General features: G+C 47.0%; 1 protein-coding gene across 2 annotated transcripts in view; it reads left to right on the top strand.

The window, feature by feature from the left end:
* Nucleotides 1-22,172, top strand: part of SPAST (spastin) — a 615,111-nt gene that overhangs the window by 510,169 nt on the left and 82,770 nt on the right. For both annotated transcript variants that reach the window (XM_069606914.1, XM_069606916.1), the window contains one exon: nucleotides 11,830-11,900. In XM_069606914.1, the coding sequence (XP_069463015.1) occupies nucleotides 11,830-11,900 (71 nt within the window). The remainder of the gene's footprint in view (nucleotides 1-11,829; nucleotides 11,901-22,172) is intronic.

Here is a 22,172-nt window from a genome sequence, read left to right as displayed (position 1 = left end):
GTTGTTGGTCTCCATCGGAGTCCAAACAACACATCAATCTTTAGGAGCTGAGAGCAATCGGAGTGGCGCTGAAGGCTTTTCTGCCCTCTGTTCAGGAAAGGAATGTCCTGATAATGACAAGCAACACAGTGGCTGTGTACTACCTCAACAAAAGGGAAGGTGTAGGGTCACTACCAGTGTACAAAGGCAATGCAGCTCTGGTTCTGGGCAATACAAGATGGAATCTATGTCAGCAGTTCACCTAGCTGGAGAGAAGAACACGGCGGAGGACGCTCTGAGCAGGCAGAGCCTCCCACAAGTGGGAACTAGCTCAGGAAGTCCTTCAAGAGATATTCACCCTTTGGGGACCCCCTCAAGTGGATCTGTCTGCAACTAGTGTCAACAGGAAGTGCGAACTGTACTGCTTCAGGCAACTTCCCCCAAGAGGAGCTCTAGGAGACGCGTTTGTGTGGACTCGGAGTTTCCGCTCCTGTACGCATTTCCTCCAGTCCCCGTCATGCCTCACGTGATCAGGAGGTTGAAAAAGTTTGGGAAATCCACAATCCCAATTGCCCGGATTGGGCCAGGAGGACGTGCTACCCGGACCTTCTGGACATGTCCATTTGCCCTACAGTACGTCTTCCACAAAGAGAGGCCCTTCTCACGCGAGAGGAGGGTCGGGTTCTCCATGTAGAGATCAACACATTCAGCCTTCGCGCATGGCTTCTGAGAGGCTGAGGTACAAGGATTGGGAGCTCCCGGATGACGTAATGGAGACTTTGTTTGCTTTCAACCAGAAAGCCAGCAAACCAAATCTTTGTACCGCTGCCGTTTGAACAAATTCTACAGCTCGTGCAGGGACAAGATTGTGGACCTGTTGCCTTGCAAAACACTGGAGGTGTTATCCTTTCTGCTGTACTTGGCCAATCTGGGGCTGCAGGTTGGGACCATTAAAGGTTATTTGGCAGCGCGTTCCATCTTCAAGAGCTCATCTGAGGAAACTTAATATTTTAAGGATACCTTTTTGATGATACAATTTCTGAAGTGACTGTTAGGCAGAAACCTGTGCAGTTCCCTCTGGGACCACTGCAAAAGATTTAGGACTACAGGTGTTTGGCAGTAAACCCACTTGGTAGCAGTCTGTACCACACAGATTCACTTGGTAGCTGTGGCTGAGCAGTCAGACTTCCCTCAAGAAGAGTTAGGCAGTATACAGAGTATTCACAATAGGTCAAGAGAACACAGTAGAACAAGTAAACACTGACCAGGGCTTGGTGTAAAAGAGATATAATTATTTATTTAAAACCACATCTAGAAAAACACAGGCACTAATAGTAAGCAATTCAAAAATACGGTCACTAAAAGATATACACTCCCTTAAAAGAATATTAGACAATTCTTAAGTAAAGCCCCACTTATTTTCAGACAGCGGTGAGCGCTTAACGTAGATGGCACTCTAATAGTTTGTTTTAAAAAGGGAGAGAAAAGCAGAGAACAAGTTGAAACGGATCCCAACACTTTTACCAGAACATAACAAGAGAGGAAGGCAAAGTAAAACCGTGAAGTTAGAGTTCAATTGGCCGGATCCACTTTCAGAGGATTGAAACGAAATGTGTCCAAGGTCACACGGTTGCAGTGCACAAAAGTCTTGTAAAGGTTCAAAAAGGAGTTGGACCAAAGAAAGGGACCAGTTAGAGGGACAAGGCGGCCAGCCCAGTCCAGAAGGTTAAGGGGTTATTACCTTGTAGCAATCTTTAGAAAGGGAGGCCTGGCAGACACGGTACCTTAAAGTGGTGAGAACGCTCCAGCGGGGGCAGTTGTTCCTGGCAGCAGATGCAAGTCTGTGCTTCGTCCGGGCGAAGAGAGGATCTCGTCGTGGAGGAAGACAGGAGTCCGTTGCACTGCCAGGGAAGAAACCAGCCGCAGAGTTTCTGAGGTACAACGAGCGGTCCGGTGATTCGCGGTTCAGTTGTGAGTAGCTATCCGGCTGTCGGGGTGCTTGGCACGGGCAGTTCGACCACAAACCGGGCTGGGGTGCGAAGAAAGAAAGGTAAACTGGTTGTGCCCACCAGTCAGGGGAAGAAGCCTCTCCAGCCGGGAGATCTTCTCTGTCGTTGGGAAGTGGTGAGTCGGTTCTGCAGGGCTCCACCGGTGGTGTCGTCGTGGTAGGTCGGCTCAGCTTCTCCCTCGTCGGATTCTCAGGTCCTGTGGCGACTTCTGAAGTTCCAGTCCCCAAAGCCCTGCTTTAATGCAGAAAACCCCCATTCACTCAGCCTAGCTGTCACTCAAACATGCTAAGTGGTGAGCCGGCCGGCTCACCACTTGGGCCAATCACACAAGAGTGCGACTTGAGTTACCAAGGTAACTCAGTCCAGGGTGCCTAAACCCCCGCCGACACCCCCTGTGGTACCCAGAGAGAGTGGCACCACTTTTGGAGGCTTCTGTGGAAAAGCCTGCCAAAAAGTGGAACAAAGGGCTCGACTTGGGTTGGAGTCACAGAAGAGAACACAAACGCCATTTTAGAATCGAGTCTTGGCAAAAAATACCAACCGGAGAATTAATAATTAAATAAACCGGCGGTATGTTCGAGGCTATGAGAATTAAATAATTAAAGTTGGTAGCCTCGAACAATGGGAAAATCCCATAGGAAAATATTTGCGGTTGAATATAAAAAGTAGTTTCCACTGCCACCAGCCAAAACTCTATCAGGGGGGACGGAGACATGCCCCCTCGACTAACAGACCCCAGGGCAATCTTATTGCCCCGACCAGTACGTCCACAATATGATGGTTTGTACTGGTTTCTGTTAATAAATTGGGACTAGCAAAGCCAATGGTGACTTTACATGCCCTGGGAGACAGTAGTCAGTCCCAGGGTATGGAGTCTATGGTGGGGTGTCACTATGACACCCCTGTGTTACTGCATGTGTAACACACATCGTAAAAACACATGAGACCCTATGGAGTAAAGGACCCCATAGCCCATAAATCACATTCACAGTCAAAGGAATACCATAAATCATGTCCAAGAGTGGGAGGAAAAGAGTCTCACTCTTGGCAGGAGGGAAAAAAAAAAACTCCAGAAATCCAGCAAAGCTGCTGGGGGACTCACTAGGTTAGGAAATTCAGCTTAAAGAGAGAATTCTCCCCAACAGTGACTCACTAATGTGTTCCTTCCTTCCATCTCCTATTCAGGTTCCTGTTTGGGACCTTAATCTGGTGTTAACATTTCTTGTGTGCAGCATTTGAACCACTCTATTCTTGTCCTTTAATGTTACTAATGTTCAAGACCATCTTGTTGGTAGCACCAACTTCAGCCTGTAGAGTGAGTTTCAGGCTTTAGCCTCTAAACCACCATTTACAGTATTTCATAAGGACAAGGTCATACTGATGGTCAAGTTTTCATTTCTACCAAAGGTCATTTCAGACTTTCATTTAGGACAAAAAATTGTTATCCACGTTCTATCCTCCACCTTATCCTGGCAAGGAGGAGGAGAGGTTGCACAGGCTCGATCCACAAAGAGTTCTGAGCTTCTATATGACCAACTATTCATAGGTTATACGGGTCATAGACTGGGACAGGCTGTAACAAAGCAGACCTTATCCAGATGGATTATTCTAGCTATTTCCGAATGCTACAGGCTGATGGGCAAGGATCACCCAGAAGGCTTGAGGGCCCATTCCACTGGGGACATGGCTACTTCTTCTGCTCTGCAAAGAGGTGTTCCTATTAAAAACATTTGTGGCGCAGCTACGTGGTCTACATTGCACTTTCACTAAGCATTACCACCTTGATTCTACCCTAAGTCAGGATGGAAGCTTTGGAAAAGTTGTCCTGCATTCTGTTCATGGAAACCATTGATGGCAAAATTTGTACTCCCTCCACCAAAACAAACACTGCTTTGAGAGTCCATCAAAGATGAGGAATACGTGGAAGAACAAACTCCGTTCGAAGAACAAGTTACTTACTCCAGGTAACGTTGTTTCGACAGGATGTTCCTTCCACGTATTCCTCATCGCCCTCCCAATTTACCACTCAGTAGAATTTACCATGCTATTACAGTTTTGCTCCTTCAGAGCCTAGTAGGTCAACCCTGCGTTGATCCGGGTAGTTCTACTTGAGAATGACACGAAACAAACAGAACTGAAGCCAACGGGCGCTGCGTTTGCTATATATGCCTGTGATGACATGTTATTTGTCATTTATATAGAGCTCTATAGATCATTGGTATGACCTCAAAGCGCTGTTAGGTTGAACGCCCTCAGGATCGCAGTCCAGGTCAGTTGAGAGCGTAAGGTGTCATAGGGTGCTTGGGTGCACCAGTTATGTGTGCAGCTGATGCAATTGCCTGATGGTAGCTGCATTCTAGCATTAGGTGTGGTGATATTGTTATCCGTTGTAATGTGTACAGTCTGGCGGGTGGACACCAGGACTGGGTTCTGTCTGCGTTAGGCATGTGTATGATATGATATGGCATTTATAACACACCTATACACAAGTGTTTCATAGGACGCTTATGTGTGCAGCTAGGCCGGTTTGTCATGGGATGTAGCTGCGTTTACTAGAATGATGAGGTGATCGTGGGGTAATGTTTGTATGTGAACAGCTTGGCCGAAATTGATCAAGGGGTGTAGCTGCACTCTGTGTGTTGGTGGAGAGATAAAGCATAGTGACATGGGAGGTGGAGTTATGATCTAAGGAGTTTGCTGTTCCCGAATTCAAGCGTGTGTTTGCTTAATCGTAATTTAAGCGTATTCAGTGGCGTCATTGCTCGGGATCTCATTGAGCATATGTGTTCGGGGTGCAAGGGCTCAGTCGCCTCAGATGGTTGTGGTCGGTATTATGGAAAGAGACACATTTTTAGAGTTTTGCAGGTCATATAGTCATAGTCTTGGGTGTGTCGAATGTGGCAGAAGTGAGTTCCACGGAGTTGGGGCCAAGGTTGAGAAGGAGGATCCTGACTGAGTTAGATATTGGAATCACTAGGAGGGCAGTGCTTGATCTTAGGGTGCGAGATTGGAGGTAGGGTTTTATCTTTTTCTGTAGGTACAATGGCCCGGTCTTGTGCACTGCTCGGTGAGTAATGCATAGTGTCTTGAGATGTGGTCTCTTTGACTCAGGGCGAGGAGCAGTTTTGCGGCAGCGTTTTGGGCTCTTTGGAGTTTGTTGAGTTGGTATGCAGGGGCTCCTAGTTATAGGGATTCAGTGTAGTCTAATAGTCATCACAATAGACGTAACTGCGTCACGTCTTTTGGGAGGAGAGGTAGGGAAAAATGCGTCTGAGAAGTTTGAGGTGATAGGGAATTCGTAGGATAATTTGGGTATCATCAGTGTAGTTGTAACAGGAGATGTTGTGTGAGCGGATGATTCCTGATAGTGGTCATATAGAGGTTCAACAGGAGGGCAGATAGGCATGCGCCTTGGGGTACTACAGTGTTCACCGAGCGAGCAGTTGAGACAAAAAGGGAGAGGAGGGTTACTTGTTTCCTGTCGCTGATGAAAGAGGCAATCCATTTGAGAGCAGTGCCACGGATTCCTTGGGAGTGAAGGCGGTCAAGGAGGATTGAGGGGTTAACCATGTCAAAGGCTGCAGAGATATCGAGGAGAATCAGTGCTGCACAGTCTTCCGAGTCAGCAGTGACCTTTAGATCATCCCAGATTGAGATTAGGGTGGTTTCTGTACCATGTTGTGGTCTGAAGCCTGATTGTGCGGGGTCGAGACAGTTTGATTCTACGAAGGGGTTGAGCTGGGATTATGTTGTCCGGTCAATGAGTTTTGCGAGAAATCTGGTGTTGGAGATTGGTCTGTAATTCTTGGTTTCAAGGGGGTCAAGGGATGCCTTTTTTTTTCTTTTTTTTTTTTAAATTTTTTTTTTTAAATGTGGCTTGACATGGGCTATTTTGAAGGCATCTGGGAAGATGCCAGAGGTAAGGGAGTCATTTAGTATGACTCTCGCATATAAACCTGTGCAGGTAGACAAGAATATTTCTTTCAGGACAGAGGTGGGGCAGGGTTCGAGGGGTGACCCAGAGGGTCTGCTGGCTGATAGTAGGTCAAGGAACTAGACTCTGGAGATGGTTTATTTTTTTTATTTATTGTTTTAGCTGAATTTTTCAACTTTACAATTTATACAATAAACAAAATAAACAAGAAAATAATAATAATAATTAAGAATAAAAAGGCAATTTACATTGAATTAATAAAACCATAAATACATTCTTTAAAAAATGTTTTAAAAAAATAAACGTAAATTGCCTCTGTACATTCCACTCATTAGAATTATGCTGTCACAATTTAAATGTCAAACTAGCTGTTTGCTTGTTCACGAATCTTCTAGTTTCAAAGCATTAAGGAACCCAATGGCTCAGATTCTCACTCGGGTATGAAAGCCACAGTGAATCAAGAGCCATAAAAAAATCAAGATCTACATTTCTATAGGCTTCCACAGAGAGTTTCAAATAATACAACCTTAAATGAAGTAAATTAACATTCCACCAACAAATGTTTTAACGTCTCTTTTTCTTTAGCAAGTTGGCAGAATCTGCATATATTTTCAGACGGATCAATTATTTTCTGTTTGGCTAGGCTGTCTTTCGTTGGCCACAAATGAAAACGAATTTGCATGAATTCTATTCAGTGTCTAACACCAGGATATGTCAGTGTATAGGCCTCCGCTATACCATATCTCGTGAGTTGAAACAGATTGGAAAAGAAGTCATGAAATTTGTTACATTTCGTTATTGTTTGGCACCAGTCCCATTGATAATGTTTAATTTGGATCCTAATGGGATTCTGAATCAAAGTTATGAGTTATGAGAGTTGAGTTTGAAGGAGTCAAACGTATGGAAATCGGGCGTTGGGGCAGTGGGATCAGGAGGAGTCAGTGATGGGGTAGGGGGAGAGGAAGGACAGTTTGTTGCTAAGGGTTGCCATCATGTCAAGTGCTGTTTTGTTGAAGTGTAGGGAGAGGGAGTCACAGAGTGATTCTATGGGGGTGGAATGGGTAGAAGTGCACAAGGGTTTCACAAATTCAGATAGGATCATGTGGAGTTGTTTGCTGCGTTTGCCACAGTTGAGAATTTGTTTATTGTAATAGGCTTTTTTGGCCTTTCAAATTTGTAGTTGCAGTCGTGCAGAGCAAACATGGATCTGCTGAGATCGGTTTTAGATGCTCACCATTTGCGTTCAAGGGAGTTATTGTTTTTTGGCATTTCTCACGTGTGGCGTGAACCATTTGGGGGTTGGCCCTATGCGTGAGGATGCGGGGCACGAGGATTTAGTGAGTCATTAAGCCAGGATTCTAAGGAATTGATGTTAAGGGTGTTATCGGGGGCATCGTTACAGGGGGCAAAGAAGCAGGGCTTTGGCTAGGTTGGGCAGGATCTTGACTTTGTCCCAGCATTTGAGATCAGGGGTGGGGGCTGAGGGGAGCAGTGGGAGGAGGGGCAGGTGTGTGTATAGAGAAAGGGATGGCATAGTACTCCAGAGGAGTGATTTGGGATGCGATATATAAACCAGGTCATGGGAGCTGAGAATTGCATCCATGGTGTGCCCACCTGATTGGGTTGGACCAGTGGTATGATGGAAGAGGTTGCGCACATCAATACTGTCAACAAGCGGATGAGTCATGGGGCTGTTGGGGAAATCGAACCAGATATTGAAGTCTTTCAGTAGTGTAAGGGAAGGATGATTTACTTGAATGGTAGCTATCGAGACAGAGGTTGTTGGCGAAATGTCTGTCGTATCCAGGGGGGGGGGGTCTGTACATGAGTAGGAAGCTGTGAGAGAAGGTTGGAGGTAGCAAGAATTTTACTAGAAGGGATTCACAGGACAGGACGCACTGCATGTCTGTGATTCGACGAGTGCAATGGACAAATTAGGGTTTTAGAGGACTGCCACTCTGCCACCTCTGAACGGTCTATTGTGGGCACTGAGCGTGTAGCCAGGAGGGAAGGCTTTGTGAACTACTAGGCAAAGTTGGAGAACCAGGTTTCGGTGATACAAATGAGGTCAGGCTTGTCACAGGATAGGAGGTCAAAGATGCTGTGTCCGTTTCTTGCCACGAGCGGGCATTAAAAGGAATGGATGAGACTTTGTGAGGGAAGGTGGATTTTGTGATGCTCATTGTAGTGGGAGTTTGGCGGACATGAGTGGCCAGTTGGGTGGTGGTTGTGGCAGGAACATTCAGGGTGGTTGAGACCGGTTGAGGTGGGGTACGGGATTGGCTGGGTGTCTGTGAGTGTTGGGTGAGAGGGTTATGTCGCTGGGGGAGAGAAGGAAGAGTAGACAGAGACGGGGGCCCTCGAGGGACATAGAGACGACTGCATTGACGCACAGCACACTCTGCTGAAAATCAATTTCAAAGCAGCTGAAGCTGGATATTGGAGATATCAAAGTTGAGAAACGCGTGGGAGGAACATCCAGTCGAAAGAACGTTGCATGGTGTAAGTAACATGTTCTTTTCCCACAATGGCGTCCATGTCCTAGCCCTACACTTGGCAGAGCCTTCTGACAAAAGCCTTCTAAAGAACTGCTTGAGAATGTTTTAGGAGCAACTTGACCATTTTAAAGAGAATGTCAGATTTCATATTGTCCTTCAAAATAGACCTTGGATGGAAGCGAGTGTGCCGACGAATGAGTCAACTATGCCAAGATCAAACTTCCCAATGGTTGGAAACTCTCAAGATGTTAAAGACGAAATGTAGAAGACTTGGAAGACGTCTTGGAGCAGGAATACATAAGGGTTAAGAACTGAAATCCCCTCCTCCTGCATGCAAAAATAGTATAAAGTGGTCTTGGGGCCCAGATGTACCATTTTGATGGAAAGATCACAAAGGGTGGGTCCACTATGCAAAGATAAAAGCCTAGAGACAGTTTATGTGGAGCTACGGGCTCATTGCCTCAAAGGAAACCTACTAGCTCAACATCCTCCTCTTCAAGGAATGGCTCCTCCCCAACCCCTAGGTCCACATATCATCCACCCCCCTCTTTACCTGAGACTGGGTGAGCTGATGCCCACTGTTTTTATTGGTGCTTGTAAATCCCTTGCTGACAAATTGCCCACCTTGCTGCTCTCCACTCCCGTGTTTCTCTGCTCTCCTCACCATGTTCTTCCCCTGAAGATTGTAAAATGCTCTGCTACTTCTCAAAGCCTAGTCTGCACTCAATAAATTCCCTAATAATAATACCTACTGGATGCTCATAAACTGATATGTTTGTGCACTGTAGCATTCCCCAGAACATCCAATTCAATAGAAACGCAGGAATGAAAAGTAGACCTGGAAATATAATCTTATAGCCAGACTCTAGACCATTGTTTTGACTTGAGATTTGCATGCACTTCTTTATTAACATGACAAAGTAACTGCAGCCCAGGACGAGAAGGATATGCAAAAAGCCATAAAAGGCCATTTTAAGAGGATGCCTGCCTCTCAGACCTCTATCACCATACTCCTAAAAGGTCATATCATGCCTCAACAACTTCCAGGAAGCCTTGTCAACGGCTTTGCTTCAAGGGGGGCCATAGTTGAATGAATACCCACCCTCGTTTAAATGTGTCCAATTCCCTTTCAGCTTTATGTCCATACTACCTAGCCATTTATACAGTAGGCATTTCCACTCAAGTTTTCTTGCGGGTGATTCACACATCCCCAGGCTCACAATGACATCCTGACACTGTGGAAGGCTTAAGTCTGGCCACCGCTGAGCTAAAGGCAGTCTTCATGTTTCTTACAGTTTTGTACAAAAAGATCATGTCTCGGTTGGTCTGAGACTACTGTGCTGGTGACTTTGTGCAGTGTAAAGTCTTAACATGAAATAAGACAATGCTGCTCATTTTTCAGGGAATTGGGAACATGACAAATTTACATTGGTCATAAAACCCCTGCCGAATGTTTGGGACACCTTCACGTCTGTTTCTTGCCTATTCTGTCCACTTTGGCTAGCTGGCTATGGGGCCCTGATCTTTGGGCCATTTGTGTGCCAGTTTGTTGGTTTGTGGCACAACAACCTTCCTCCCTCCTCAGTTTTGTGAGTTGGCCTTACTGTGGCATAAAGCGCTATACAAAACAAAGTGTGTCATAACATCATGGCAACAGTCAAAACATAGTAACATAACATGAGAGAATGGTGCCAGTCTGTAGCTGTATACAGGACAGTCATCTGGCCCTCCTCACCCTATTTACCCTGGATGCTTGCACATTCACCTGTGCCTTTCACTTAGTACGTAGAACAGATCCTCCATGGGGAGCTCATGTTCTAGTTTCTCACTATAGAAATGTAAGGGTTACTATACTTTGATAGCCTATTTCCAAGTAAGTCACTGCCATGTCTCACTGGGAAGTGAAATGGTCTATCACGACTTGACCTGGTAAATAACTCTTACACTTTCTGACAACAAGTTGCCAAGCCTCTTTAATACTACTGTACCAGTTCGCCCACTCCATTCCTTTTTTATATTACCAACAATATTCAACTTTATACGCAGCCTGTTCTTGACTATGTCACTCTTAGTTTAGGCTTGGCAGTTGCAGAATTAGCGTTGTGGAATTTGAGCTAGGGTTCAAAATATGGAGGTTAGCAGGCAAATAGGCCACCGCTCTTCCAAAATTGCCAGAGCACACACTAGTACCTCTAATGTATCTAACATTGTATTGCTTACTAACTTATAATTATCTAAATATGTAGTGGCAACAACCCAACTATACCAACACTTTAGAACATCTGTCTCTTGCCTTTTGTATGACCATATTTCACCCAACAAGACTGACAGGCACCCACGTTGTATCAAAACATTCTTCCCTTGCTGCAGCTTTTCTTCCCTGTGTTTGTGGGATCTACTTACCACTCCCTGATCCTCTTATCTTTCCCTCGCTCGTTTTCTTTCAGTAAACTAAGGCTGGGGCAGACTACACCAAACCACAGACAAGCATAGGCACTCTGATACTGTTAGTGGTGGTTTGGCGCAGCATATAAGCAAATTAACTTTACATATTGCAGTTTGGATGTGCAGCTCTACCAGGATTTGGCTTCCAGCATCCTAATGAAACTGAGAAGCTTACAGAGGACCATAAAGGAACTCTTTGCACGTAAGATCAGTACCATTGGATGGATCTGTTTGGCCTTCAGCATCAGCATGTTGGAAAGACCAACACCATCTCAATCCAAAATGAAATCTGTCGCTTTTTAAGGATACAATCAACCACTGAATACAATTAAACCCGATCAAGAGTATCCATAATCGCAAAACTAGAGATGATAGACAGTCCTAAACAGAACTTCACAGTAACCTTCCTCTCTGTCCCATTCCTCTTTGAAGCTGCCTTAGGCTGACCTGGCCCGCTGGAACCTTGTTATTATTGGGGTCTATGTCACTATTTCCTTCTGTTGCTGCAACCTCAGCATTGGGCTTACTACCCTCTTTTGATGTGATTTCCTTCTTCAGACGCTACTCATCTCCTTCGCCTGGTGTCACCTTCTCCAAGTCCCTGTGCCCTCCTCGTTCATTGTATCAGGGAAATAAACCATCAAGCTATTTTGAAATTTAGCAAAAATGCAAAGCAACAATATTCACATTTCTTTATCTTGGTTCTGGTGGTTACACAAATAAAAACATTTACATGTCACATGTTTAGCTGCTTTGGATCTTATTTTAGATTAGTGAAATGGCATTATTACAGTAACCTCTGCAAAACGTGTATTCAATTTGTGTAAAATGGTTTCCTATTATGAAAACCTGTTGGTACTCAATGGTTTTCATAATTGTATGTATCATTGTACACCTTTTTTGTTAAAGTGAACTTTCATGAACATAAACCTTGCTATGAGACTTTTATCTTCTATTTCTGAAGAATGACAGAAGGCTATTCAGGAAGTGACATGACTGCATTGGCAAAGGATGCTGCACTTGGCCCTATTCGAGGTATGTGTGGTATCCTGCTTATTTTTGTAATGTGAGCTTGGCCTCTTGTCTTTGTTTTCATAAAGCAGTTCAGTTATATAAGCCTGTTTACTTGATTTGCGCATCATTCACTGTGTTAAAGTTGAATCTGATCCTTGTAGATGTAGATAGTTTGTTGCTCTACTGCACCCTGTGTCCGTTATTTTTTTAGGATTGTTCAACTGCGTCTAGTGAGATTGGAGAAAAGGGGATTTACTGGGCATGCCTCCTAGTCTGGCCTTTGGGAGGACATATAGCGCCCAAAGGAATGGAACCATCAATCCATATGAGGTCTTATGCGTGTCTACATCTTATGATCACTCTCATTTACTACTTTTTTTTTCTTAAAACATTTTATTGGCCTTTAGATCAAACAAAAGGCAGAATGACACTTTGTGAGTACACCCAACCCCCTCTCCGCCCATTTCCATGCCCTTCTACCCCCTTCCCCCGATCCTGCTCCAGACGGTTTCTTACTCTGCTGAAATTGTTGAGCCTTCGTGTCCACCTTCTTAGAAGTCCTCTGCACCTTCCCCTACTCCTGGCTGTACGTTTCCTGGAGGCCCTGTCTTTAGTCCTTACATATCCAGGGTAGGGTTTGAGGTGTACTGGCTTCTCATATCAGGCCAAATATCTGCACCCTCCTTGAGGACCACGCTCTCTTGGCATCCTGCGTGAGGAATTTCATCACAAGATCCCAATCCATCTCGAATTTCTGGTGTTCGCGGAAAGCGAATAGGAGACCCATTCCATAGTCGCAAAGTCCCAGGCTTGCCTATCCATTCGTGTTCCGTGGGTACGGCCTTGGACTTCCACTTCTGGGCCATTAACAGGGTCCCAGCCAATACCAGGGTCACATACACATTCTGCCGGACCCTTGTGGGTAACATCTCCAGCTCTCCCCCAGCCCAAGATATACAGGCCCCTGCTCGCCCCCTGAGTTAGTCCCAGTATGTCTACAAAAGCGCCCCCTGTACTGTATCCCAGAACCGTTTGATCTTTGGGCATTCCCACCACAGGTGCCTCCAGCTCCCCTCCCCCTACATTCCCTCCAACATAACTTCGATTTGGAGTAAGAGAATGATGCCATCCTAACGGTGGTGATATGCCATTGGTGCATCAATTTCTGCCAGATATCCTGTATCTGCAGCGATTTAGCCAGTTTTGGAATGTTAGCCCAAAGCCCCCTCCATTGGCCTACCTCTATAGCTTGTTCCCCTTCCCTCTCCCAGTTGGACATGAACTGTCTCGTTCCTACCTCTTCCCCATCTTTGAGTCCTTATAGTGCCCCCACCAGGTGGCTGTCCCCAGTGTTGTATGTAACACATTTCTCGAAGGAGGTTAACGCCCTAGTCGCTGCCTCCCTTACTGTGGGGTTTAGTAGCCAATGTCGTAACTGAGCGTATTGGTACCCCTCTCCCATCCCAAAGTCCCCTTTACATTGGGAAAAGGATTTGATCTCCCCTCCCTCGAACATGTCGCAAACTTTGTAACAATACCCCTCTAACCTTTTGCGGTATCCGTGACCTGGAAGACCCGGGGTGAATTGTGGGTTTCCGAAAATTGGAGTGAGTGGCGAAGGAAAGGATGTTGGGTTAGAATTTTATTTTTTTAATCTCTTTATTTACATTTTTTAAAAGGTAACACCAAGCAAACAAACAAGTAACATATGCAATGCAGCAGAATAAAAATAACAATCAGAATAACAAGCAATTGCACATTTGAAGCAAAAAATGATTCCAAATCACTAACATCTAACAATGGCTTTCCAAATAATAGAGAAAAAAAAAAAAAAATAAAACACATGGGACGTGACCAGACACACATACACAAAACCACCACCCACCCTACCAGACAACATCAAGCACATTCTTAGAATTTTTTAACAAACGTGTCCGAAGTGTTGGCCACCTGGGTCTCGATTTCGCTACAATATATGTGATGGGCCTATCCGCCCTTGGTAACCAGAGGGCGATTCCCAGGCTTTCCCCGATCACCGCTCTGTCCGTATCTCATTTTCTTCCCTCCATCATTCCTGAACCAATCCCTAATTACTTCGATCTGTGCTGCCTGGTAATAGGCCTTGAGATCTGGTTCTGCCATTAAACCCTTCTGCCTCGGGAGCCTCATAATTGTGCCAGAGATTCTTGGCTTTTTGTGAGCCCAAAAGAATTCATTGGTGATACGCTGTATAGTTTTGAAGTGTGACATGGGGATTCGGATGGGAAGGGCCATGAAGGTGTATAACAGTTATGGCAATATGGAAATTTTCAACATTGATTCTACCCATCCATGAAATTGACAGTGGGCCCCAGGAAGTTAGCAAGTCTTTAATGGTAGACAATAGGGGTTGTGGTGCTGGGGGGGTAGTTGGCTGCGAAGAGTTGGTCTATTCTGGTGATTCTCACTCCGATATAATGTACTACCTTTTGATAACCGTAATAGTATTTCGTCTTGAGCGGTCTTCCAATGTGCCCTCTTACTGTTTCACAGAGTGCTCTACTTAGTGATTATTTACTAATGTTTGCAGATGTGTTCAGCAGCAAACGCTAACAAACTGCAAAGCCCAGCATGCCTGAAGACTTACTGTGGTTTCCTTAAAACAAAAATTGAAGTGTGATTCTAAGCATCAGTGTCTTGCTGACCGTCCATACATTATCATCCAACAGCTCCTCCCCTTTAGCTTTCTTTGGTGGGAAAGCAAATTTCTTTTAACAATTTACAAAAAAAGTCCAACCATGGAAACTGCAACATCCTCGTCTCACTCTGCCAAACCATGCTACTGTTGGGTGCAGTGAATCCCCTCTGCAAAGAGCAACCTCGCTAGGTTGATTTAGTCTGTACCCCTGCTGGCTGGAAAATCCAGTGGTGTAAAGGTTGCACACCAAGTTAATCAGTGCATGCAGTAATTCTAAAAGATCGGTAAATCAGCATGGTAAATAAACCCAGCAACGGCCAGTGGTAATAAAAAATGACAAGCTACCTGAGGCCTGCTCCTGAGTACATGCTACTGTGTGGGGTAATGTGCACCTCTGTGTCTTTAATAGATTCACGACTTTCCTACACAAGGTTTTGAAAATATCTTCTAGGCCAAGACCGGAGGTGATCATTATGCTTCTTTGAAGCTTACTTATCAATAACGAGACTAACTAAATATTGGGGTTCAGGTAAAAATCAATTCACATGACCAGTTTGCCACCTTCATAACATCTGATGTGGATTCCCACCTGAACATCTGTAGAAGCCACAGCCTCCCCATCCAAAACGGAACTACAATCATCAATCGCCACTCGGGACAACATCCACCTGACCCATCTGGCTAAAGCCAGGGATTCTGGCTTCTACAGTTTCTTTACAGTAATAGGTAGGTGAGGGGTCCCTTTCTTGTGGAGTACTGCTGTCACTTCTTTGTAGGGTTTCATGCAACTCATTGCCACAGTTTGGGATGCTGCAGAAATTGAAATCTCCCTGGAGCTGGACTTGGTGGTCTAGGGGCATGAAATATGCCATATGGTGAGAAGACTGACTGCCGGACCTAGCATGCGCACATCAGAGAACATTCTACAGGACATTAAACATACCTTGGAAATGTGTACCACTTGGGAGCAGAAGATCCTGCGGAGCAATTGTGTAAGCTTCTTTCGAGGGGATTGAGTCCTCCGACATATTCCATATCTGTGACAGTAATCACCACAGCTGTGCTGCTTTTGAAAATGTTCTGCGTCCTGCATCGATGACGTCGATACGCTGTCCTCGAGCGCCTCCGTTGAGCCGACGTTACCGGATGTTATAAGTACGATGCCCGTAGCCTCAGTTCCGTTTTTTCCGCGAACGTGTTCGCTACGGAGATCTCTGCGCGCCTCGGTTCTTCTGTGTTCTGTTCTTTCGGTTCTTCGAACCTATTAGTTGTGAAGATTTCCATGATGTCTTTGTCTTCTTCCACCCCGCAGCCGGGTTTTAAGAAGTGTCGGGACTGCGGGTCCAAGATGTCGTTAACGGACTCGCACGACGCCTGCCTCTCGTGCCTCAGTGAGGACCACGACACGGATGACTGTGTAGACTGCCAGTCGCTTACATCGAAGGCCTTGCGTAAGAAGAAGCTTTCTGTAGGTAAATTGGCCAATACCCGGAAGTCGAGATCCACTGGGCTTTCGACTGACGATTCGAGGGGTGACGCATCGTCAGCGTAAGTCCGGGGGTGGGGTCTCGGTCCAGGTGTAGGTCCCGCCATTCCTCTGCCTCTTCGAGGCACTCACGGAAGCGCCGGCATCGGTCGCCATCCCCGTCCTTGTCCGAGGACTTCGCCCGTCGGCGGGTGGTTTGTCACACCAAGCATTCCACTCCTACGGAATGGGATTCATTTCGGCAGGAGATGATGGCGACTTTTCAGTCGCAGGGCTCCGTTCCGTCCACGCTGTCGAAAGACGCCGGCCGTGACCGTGCTAGAGACACCACTCGCTCGAGCAGTCGTCGCGATCACCGGGCACCTTCGAGGTCCCGGTCAGATAAGGATGGTCGCTCTAGACATGCCCGTTCAGGTCCCGGTCCTCGACGCCCTCGAGACTGTCGGAGCCTGTGAGGTCTTCGAAGAAGACATTGGCACCAAGGTCGATGCCGATGCCATCGGCGACCTCAATGCCTTTCGAGGCCGCTTTGTCGGAGGTACCCCGTGGCACGGTGGAACCCCCTAGAAAGGCTCTGGCCAAGGCTAAAAATGTCTTTGTCCCTTTTTCTGTGCCCTCATTCGAGCCTCTGGATTATATTTCTGAGGTGGGTGAAGGGTCTGAGGAAGGTTTGGTTCCTGATGAGGTGCCTGACGAAATTTTGTCTGGTCACCGCCAGATTGAAGACCTGCGTCAGTCGTTGCATGACGCCAGTGGTCTGGACACCTCTCTGGAGGTGGAGTTCTGTAGGCCTGAGCCTGGCACCCATGCCGAGTCCTCGTACCGGCGGCGCCTTATGTCGAGGGTAACAGAATACTTGGGGTGGTCAGCGCCACCAGTGGATTTTCTGCAGGATGACCTGACGGATATCCTCGACCAAGGTCCACCAACTGACCCGGTACTGCCATTCCATATGGCCTTGCAAAGAAGGGTGGCAGTAGTTTGGACTGCTCCGGAGAGTCTCCCGGCAGTGAGCAAGTCTTTGCTGCGAAAATACCGCCAAGCCAGTAGCGACCCCTGCTACTTGGCCACGCACCCCACTCCAGAGAGTTTGGTGGTGCAGGCAGCTACGGCCCCAGCAAAGCAGGCGTCGTACCCTACCATCCCTCCTGATAGGGACGACAAGCGTTTTGATGGCTTGGTGAAGAAAGTGTTTTCTTCAGGGGGTATGGCTTTACAGGCAGCCAACTCCGTGTGTGCCTTGTCACGTTTCACGCACTCTGTGGAACTGTATTTTGTTAGTGGCTGAACATATTCCTGAAGGGGAGGAACGGGATGGTTTTCTTGCTATTGTGCAGGATGGCAAGGATGCCATGTGTGAGTCCGTTCAGTCGGGTCTGGACATGGCAGATTGTGTCAGCCGGTCCATGGCGGCAAGCACTGTAATACGCAGGTTTGCATGGTTGCGGAAGTCGGGGTTTGCTCCGGATGTGCAAGCCCGGCTCCTCAACATGCCCTTTGATGGTGAACCTCTTTTTGGCAGCAAGGCTGACGAGTGCCTTGAGAGGTTGCAGACCTCCAAAGCTGCAGGGAAATCGTTGAGCGCTGCAGTTCGCCAACCTCCGCCTTTTCGTCCTAGGGGACAGCAATGGAAGGAATGTTCCTTTTTGATATTACTCGTCCTTTGGTAAATCGAGAGGAGCTGCGAGTCAAAGGGGTCACCGTAGGAGTACCAGAGGTGGAAACGGGGTACTCGAGGTGCCAAAGCCGCTTGGGCAGTTGCCTCTTTGCCCGCAGCCGCTTCAGCTCAGTCATGAGGCCATTTCCCATGGTTCGCCAGTTAGGGGAAGGCTGGCGCAGCATCTTGTAGAGTGGCGTGCCATTACTTCAGATGTGTGGGTTCTGGAGATCATAGCCCACGGCTACTGTCTTCCTTTCCGGCAGAGGCCTCACTACAATCCACCAGGGAATCTCTCTTTGAAGAGTCCGGATCCGCTCCTTGCGCAGGAAATACAATCCCTGCTGGAGAAATGCGCCATAGAACTGGTGCCTGTAGTGGAGAGGAACAAGGGATGGTATTCCCCTTATTTTTTGATTTCCAAGAAAGACTGGGGATTGAGACCCATCATGGACTTGCACGGTTTGAACAAGCTCCTCAGGAAGGACAAGTTCAAGATGGTTACTCTTTCTCAAGTCCTCCAGGCCCTTCAACTTCAGGACTGGTTGGTGTCTCTCGACCTTAAGGACGCTTACTTGCATGTGCCGATCCATCCCAAGCACAAGTACCACCTGAGGTTCGCGGTTGGCGACTCGCACTTTCAGTTTCGGGTCCTGCCGTTAGGATTGACCTCCGCCCTGAGAGTCTTCACCAAGCTCATGGTGGTGGCAGCGTATCTCAGGAAAGGGGGATTCACGTGTACCCCTACCTGGACGATTGGTTGATCAGGACGCGCTCTGCCGGGCAAGTCCTGGATCATCTGTCCGTCACCTGCCACTCCCTTCACAAGCTTGGCTTCTCCCTCAACTTAAAAAGTCCCACTTGACGCCAACTCAGGGGCTCCAGTACATCGGAGCAGTGCTCAACACGTCCCTGGGGCAGTGTTTTCCTCCCCAGGTGATGGCTTAACACATTCAGCAGATGGTGCACAAGTTTCAACATGCCCAGAGTCTCCCAGCGTTCGAGTTCTTGAGGTTGCTCGGCCTCATGGCATCTGTCATGCCTGCCAATGGCTTCTCCTCGACCTCTTGTCATTCAGCCCAGCGAACGGCTAGACCGTTCTACACTCGCTGGCGGCTGTTTAATAAACTGCCCGGCAAAAGAATACATTGACAATTTCCCATAGGATTGGTCATGACTTTTACTTTGGTTTCATACCTTCCTTATATTTCACCTTCATTTGCGTAGTGCCTCTTTAAGGACCTTCCGGCATACGCGATAGCCAGCTGACAATGCGTTGGTCATGTGTTACGCGTTGTTCAGCTGACACGTACTTAAACCCGGAAGTTCGGGTGTTCGGCGCTTCTGATCGTCGTTAGTTCTACGCTCCGGAGCCGTTGCTCTTGCTTCTTTCCTTGCTCCTCCACGGATTACTCTGGCTGCTCGACCTCCTATTGAGTCGCCGACCTGGCTGCATACATCGTGACGGCCACCTGACTATTCCGAACTCTGCAACCTCCGAAGCAGCTCCTGCAGTCTTCCCCGCGGGACCATTATCCGGTTCTGGCTGCCCCCGCTGTCTTGGCCGCATTACTCTGTGACTGTATCCTGACTATTCCGAACTCCTTGCCTATTGTGGTACCTGCGGTTCTCCCCGAGGGGCTGCGCTCTATGAGGGCAATTTCTGTAAAGGACTTACCAGCTTGACTTTCGGTTCTCCTTATCCCACGAACTTCCATAATCACTCCAATCCGAGGCTCTGTTCTTCTCCTTCATACATCAAGTGCACTGAGACATTATGGACGCTATCCTGCGTGCACCATCTCGAATCTAGTGTGGCCCTCGTTTCGTGCGGGTTAGATTTTCCCTACTAACCTTCCTTTCCCTGTCGTTGCTTAGGATTCTATTTGGGATTACTAAAGACTCAACAGCACAGGTTGATTGTTCCTACTTACCCCTACATCTTCAAAGAAAACAGGTCAGTGGTTTTCGAACCGATACATACTGTCATTTTGTTTTCATCAGCTCCTAAAATCATCCTTATCTTTTTCCTAATAGGCTGGTGGTTTCTTTATACTTACTCGCCCTTTCCGCTGATTCCTCCCTTGGGCTGTATCCTTAACAGTCAAAGAGTGCCGTCAGTTGGAAGGTCGCTATTCACCAATTACGAGGGACATCGAGTCATCTCCTGAAGACTCTACGTGTATCCTTTTGAATAAATCTACCCTACATGTATCCTTTTATGCTGATATTCTGTACTATTGTTGGTTATTTTAGTTACCAAAACCGAATTCTAACAGAATCAGAAGTGTAAAATGGAGGGTTCAGATCCCTTAACTGTACTCACTCAGCTGGTTGCTGACCTGAGACAGGAAATGATATCAGCTCAGGATACATTGCGCCACCGTATGGACATGCTGCAAGATTCCATGCACGCATCTCCACAGGGGGTGGCAGGCTTGAATCCCGTGGCCTCGGGTTCGGGTCTCCAGGCCACTCAAAGGGACCCCGTACAGGTGCTCATGCCAGCCCAGTTTCCTTTAGCCCCTCCGGAGAGATTTATGGGGGAACCTAGGAACTTTCGCACCTTTGTAAACCAGTGTCGGCTTCACTTCTTATGTCGACCCAGCTCTTTCCCAGATTTGACCACTAAAGCAGCATTCGTGCTGTCCTATCTAGGGGGAACAGCTGCCGCATGGGCTAATCCTTTGCTCGAATCAAACAGTCCTTTGTTGTATGACTGTGACGCTCTATTGTTGGCCATGGGCAAAATATTCGATATGCGACACGCTACCCAGGCTACGGATCTTGAACTATTGAACTTACAGCAAGGCAATCAAAGCTTATTGGCCTACCTTGCTCGGTTCAATCAACTCACAGCAGAAACCCAATGGCCTGAGGACAAGAAGTCAGCAGTCTTCTACAAAGGCTTATCTGAAGAATTGAAAGGTGCCTTGTCAGCGGTCCCTGTGGTTCCGTCAGCATTTTCGGATCTCCTAGATCTGGTCCTCCAAATAGACGCCCGACGATCCGCCAGGAAAGGAGAAAAGAAACCCTTCATGGCAACACCTGGGAGTTCTGAAACTTCTCATCCCGCAATCTGCGAACCTGAACCTATGCAAATAGGCGCAGTACGCGGCCGTCTGTCTGTTTCTGAACGTGAAAACCGCCACAAGAACAACTTATGTATGTACTGTGGCTCTCCTGAACACTTATTAGCGTCCTGCCCCAAGAAACCGCCTATTCGTTAAAGCCGAAAAATGTGTATTCCACACTCAGGAAGTTGAATTCCTAGGGTATGATATCACCAATAAGGGGGTGAGAATGAGTCATTCCAAGGTCAAAGCAATCCTGGACTGGCCCGTTCCCAACTCAGTCAAATCCTTACAATCCTTCCTGGGCTTCGCGAATTTTTATCGGAGATTCATCCACTCTTTTTCTAAGACAGTAGCACCACTCACAGCCCTGACTAGTCCCAAAGCTTCGTTTCACTGGTCAACAGAGGCACAAAAGGCCTTCGATATGTTGAAAGAGGCCTTTACATCAGCCCCTGTACTACAGCATCCAGATCCTGAGACACCCTTTATGGTAGAGGCTGACGCGTCCAGTTTGGCTATAGGGGCTATCCTCTCACAGGAATGTACGTACACTAGAGAGGAACACCCAGTGGCGTTTTTCTCACGTAAATTAGCCCCTTATGAAAAGAACTACACTGTCACAGAGAAAGAGCTACTGGCGATAAAAGACGCGTTCTTAACATGGAGACACCATCTTCTTGGGGCAAAACATTCGGTGCTTGTGTATTCAGACCACCGCAATCTCCAAGAAATAAAATCGATGAAATGCTTAACTGCTAGACAAGCTCGTTGGCACTCGTTCTTTGCCCAGTTCGATTTCCATATCTCATATCGTCCAGCCAAAGACCACACCAAAGCAGACGCATTGTCACGTCTCCATTCTGGTCGGGTCGATGGTGTTGACCCAAAACCCACTTTATTGGCAGAAACCGTTATTTGCAGTTGTTCTGTTCAACCTTCCCTCAAACAGGATATAACCAAATGGGTCTCGCAAAACCCACAAAAGGTTTTGGAATTGAATCTGGATGTCAGCGATGGTCTCCCGTACTACAACGGTCTTTTGTATTTACCCACGGATCAGACCCGTCTCAAGGCAATGGAATGGAGTCATGACTCATTAGTCGCGGCTCATCCCGGTCAAAAGAAGACTTTGGAATTGGTTCAGCGATGGTCTTGGTGGCCAGGTATGTCACGCGACGTCATAGACTACGTTTCTTCCTGTGCTGTATGCGCTCAGTGTAAAACCACATCGAGAAAACCCATGGGATTGCTGCAGCCTTTACCGGTGCCACACAAACCTTGGTACATGGTTTCTATGGACTTTGTCGTGGAATTACCTCCCGTACATGGATTTAACACGGTGTGGGTTGTCGTTGATTATTTCACTAAAATGGCCCTGTTCATCCCATGTCAAGGT

This window comes from Ambystoma mexicanum, chromosome 4p, assembly GCF_040938575.1.
Source record: "Ambystoma mexicanum isolate Mex_15411 chromosome 4p, UKY_AmexF1_1, whole genome shotgun sequence".
Lineage (NCBI taxonomy): Eukaryota > Metazoa > Chordata > Amphibia > Caudata > Ambystomatidae > Ambystoma > Ambystoma mexicanum.
This window is presented reverse-complemented; position numbering and strand designations above follow the sequence as displayed.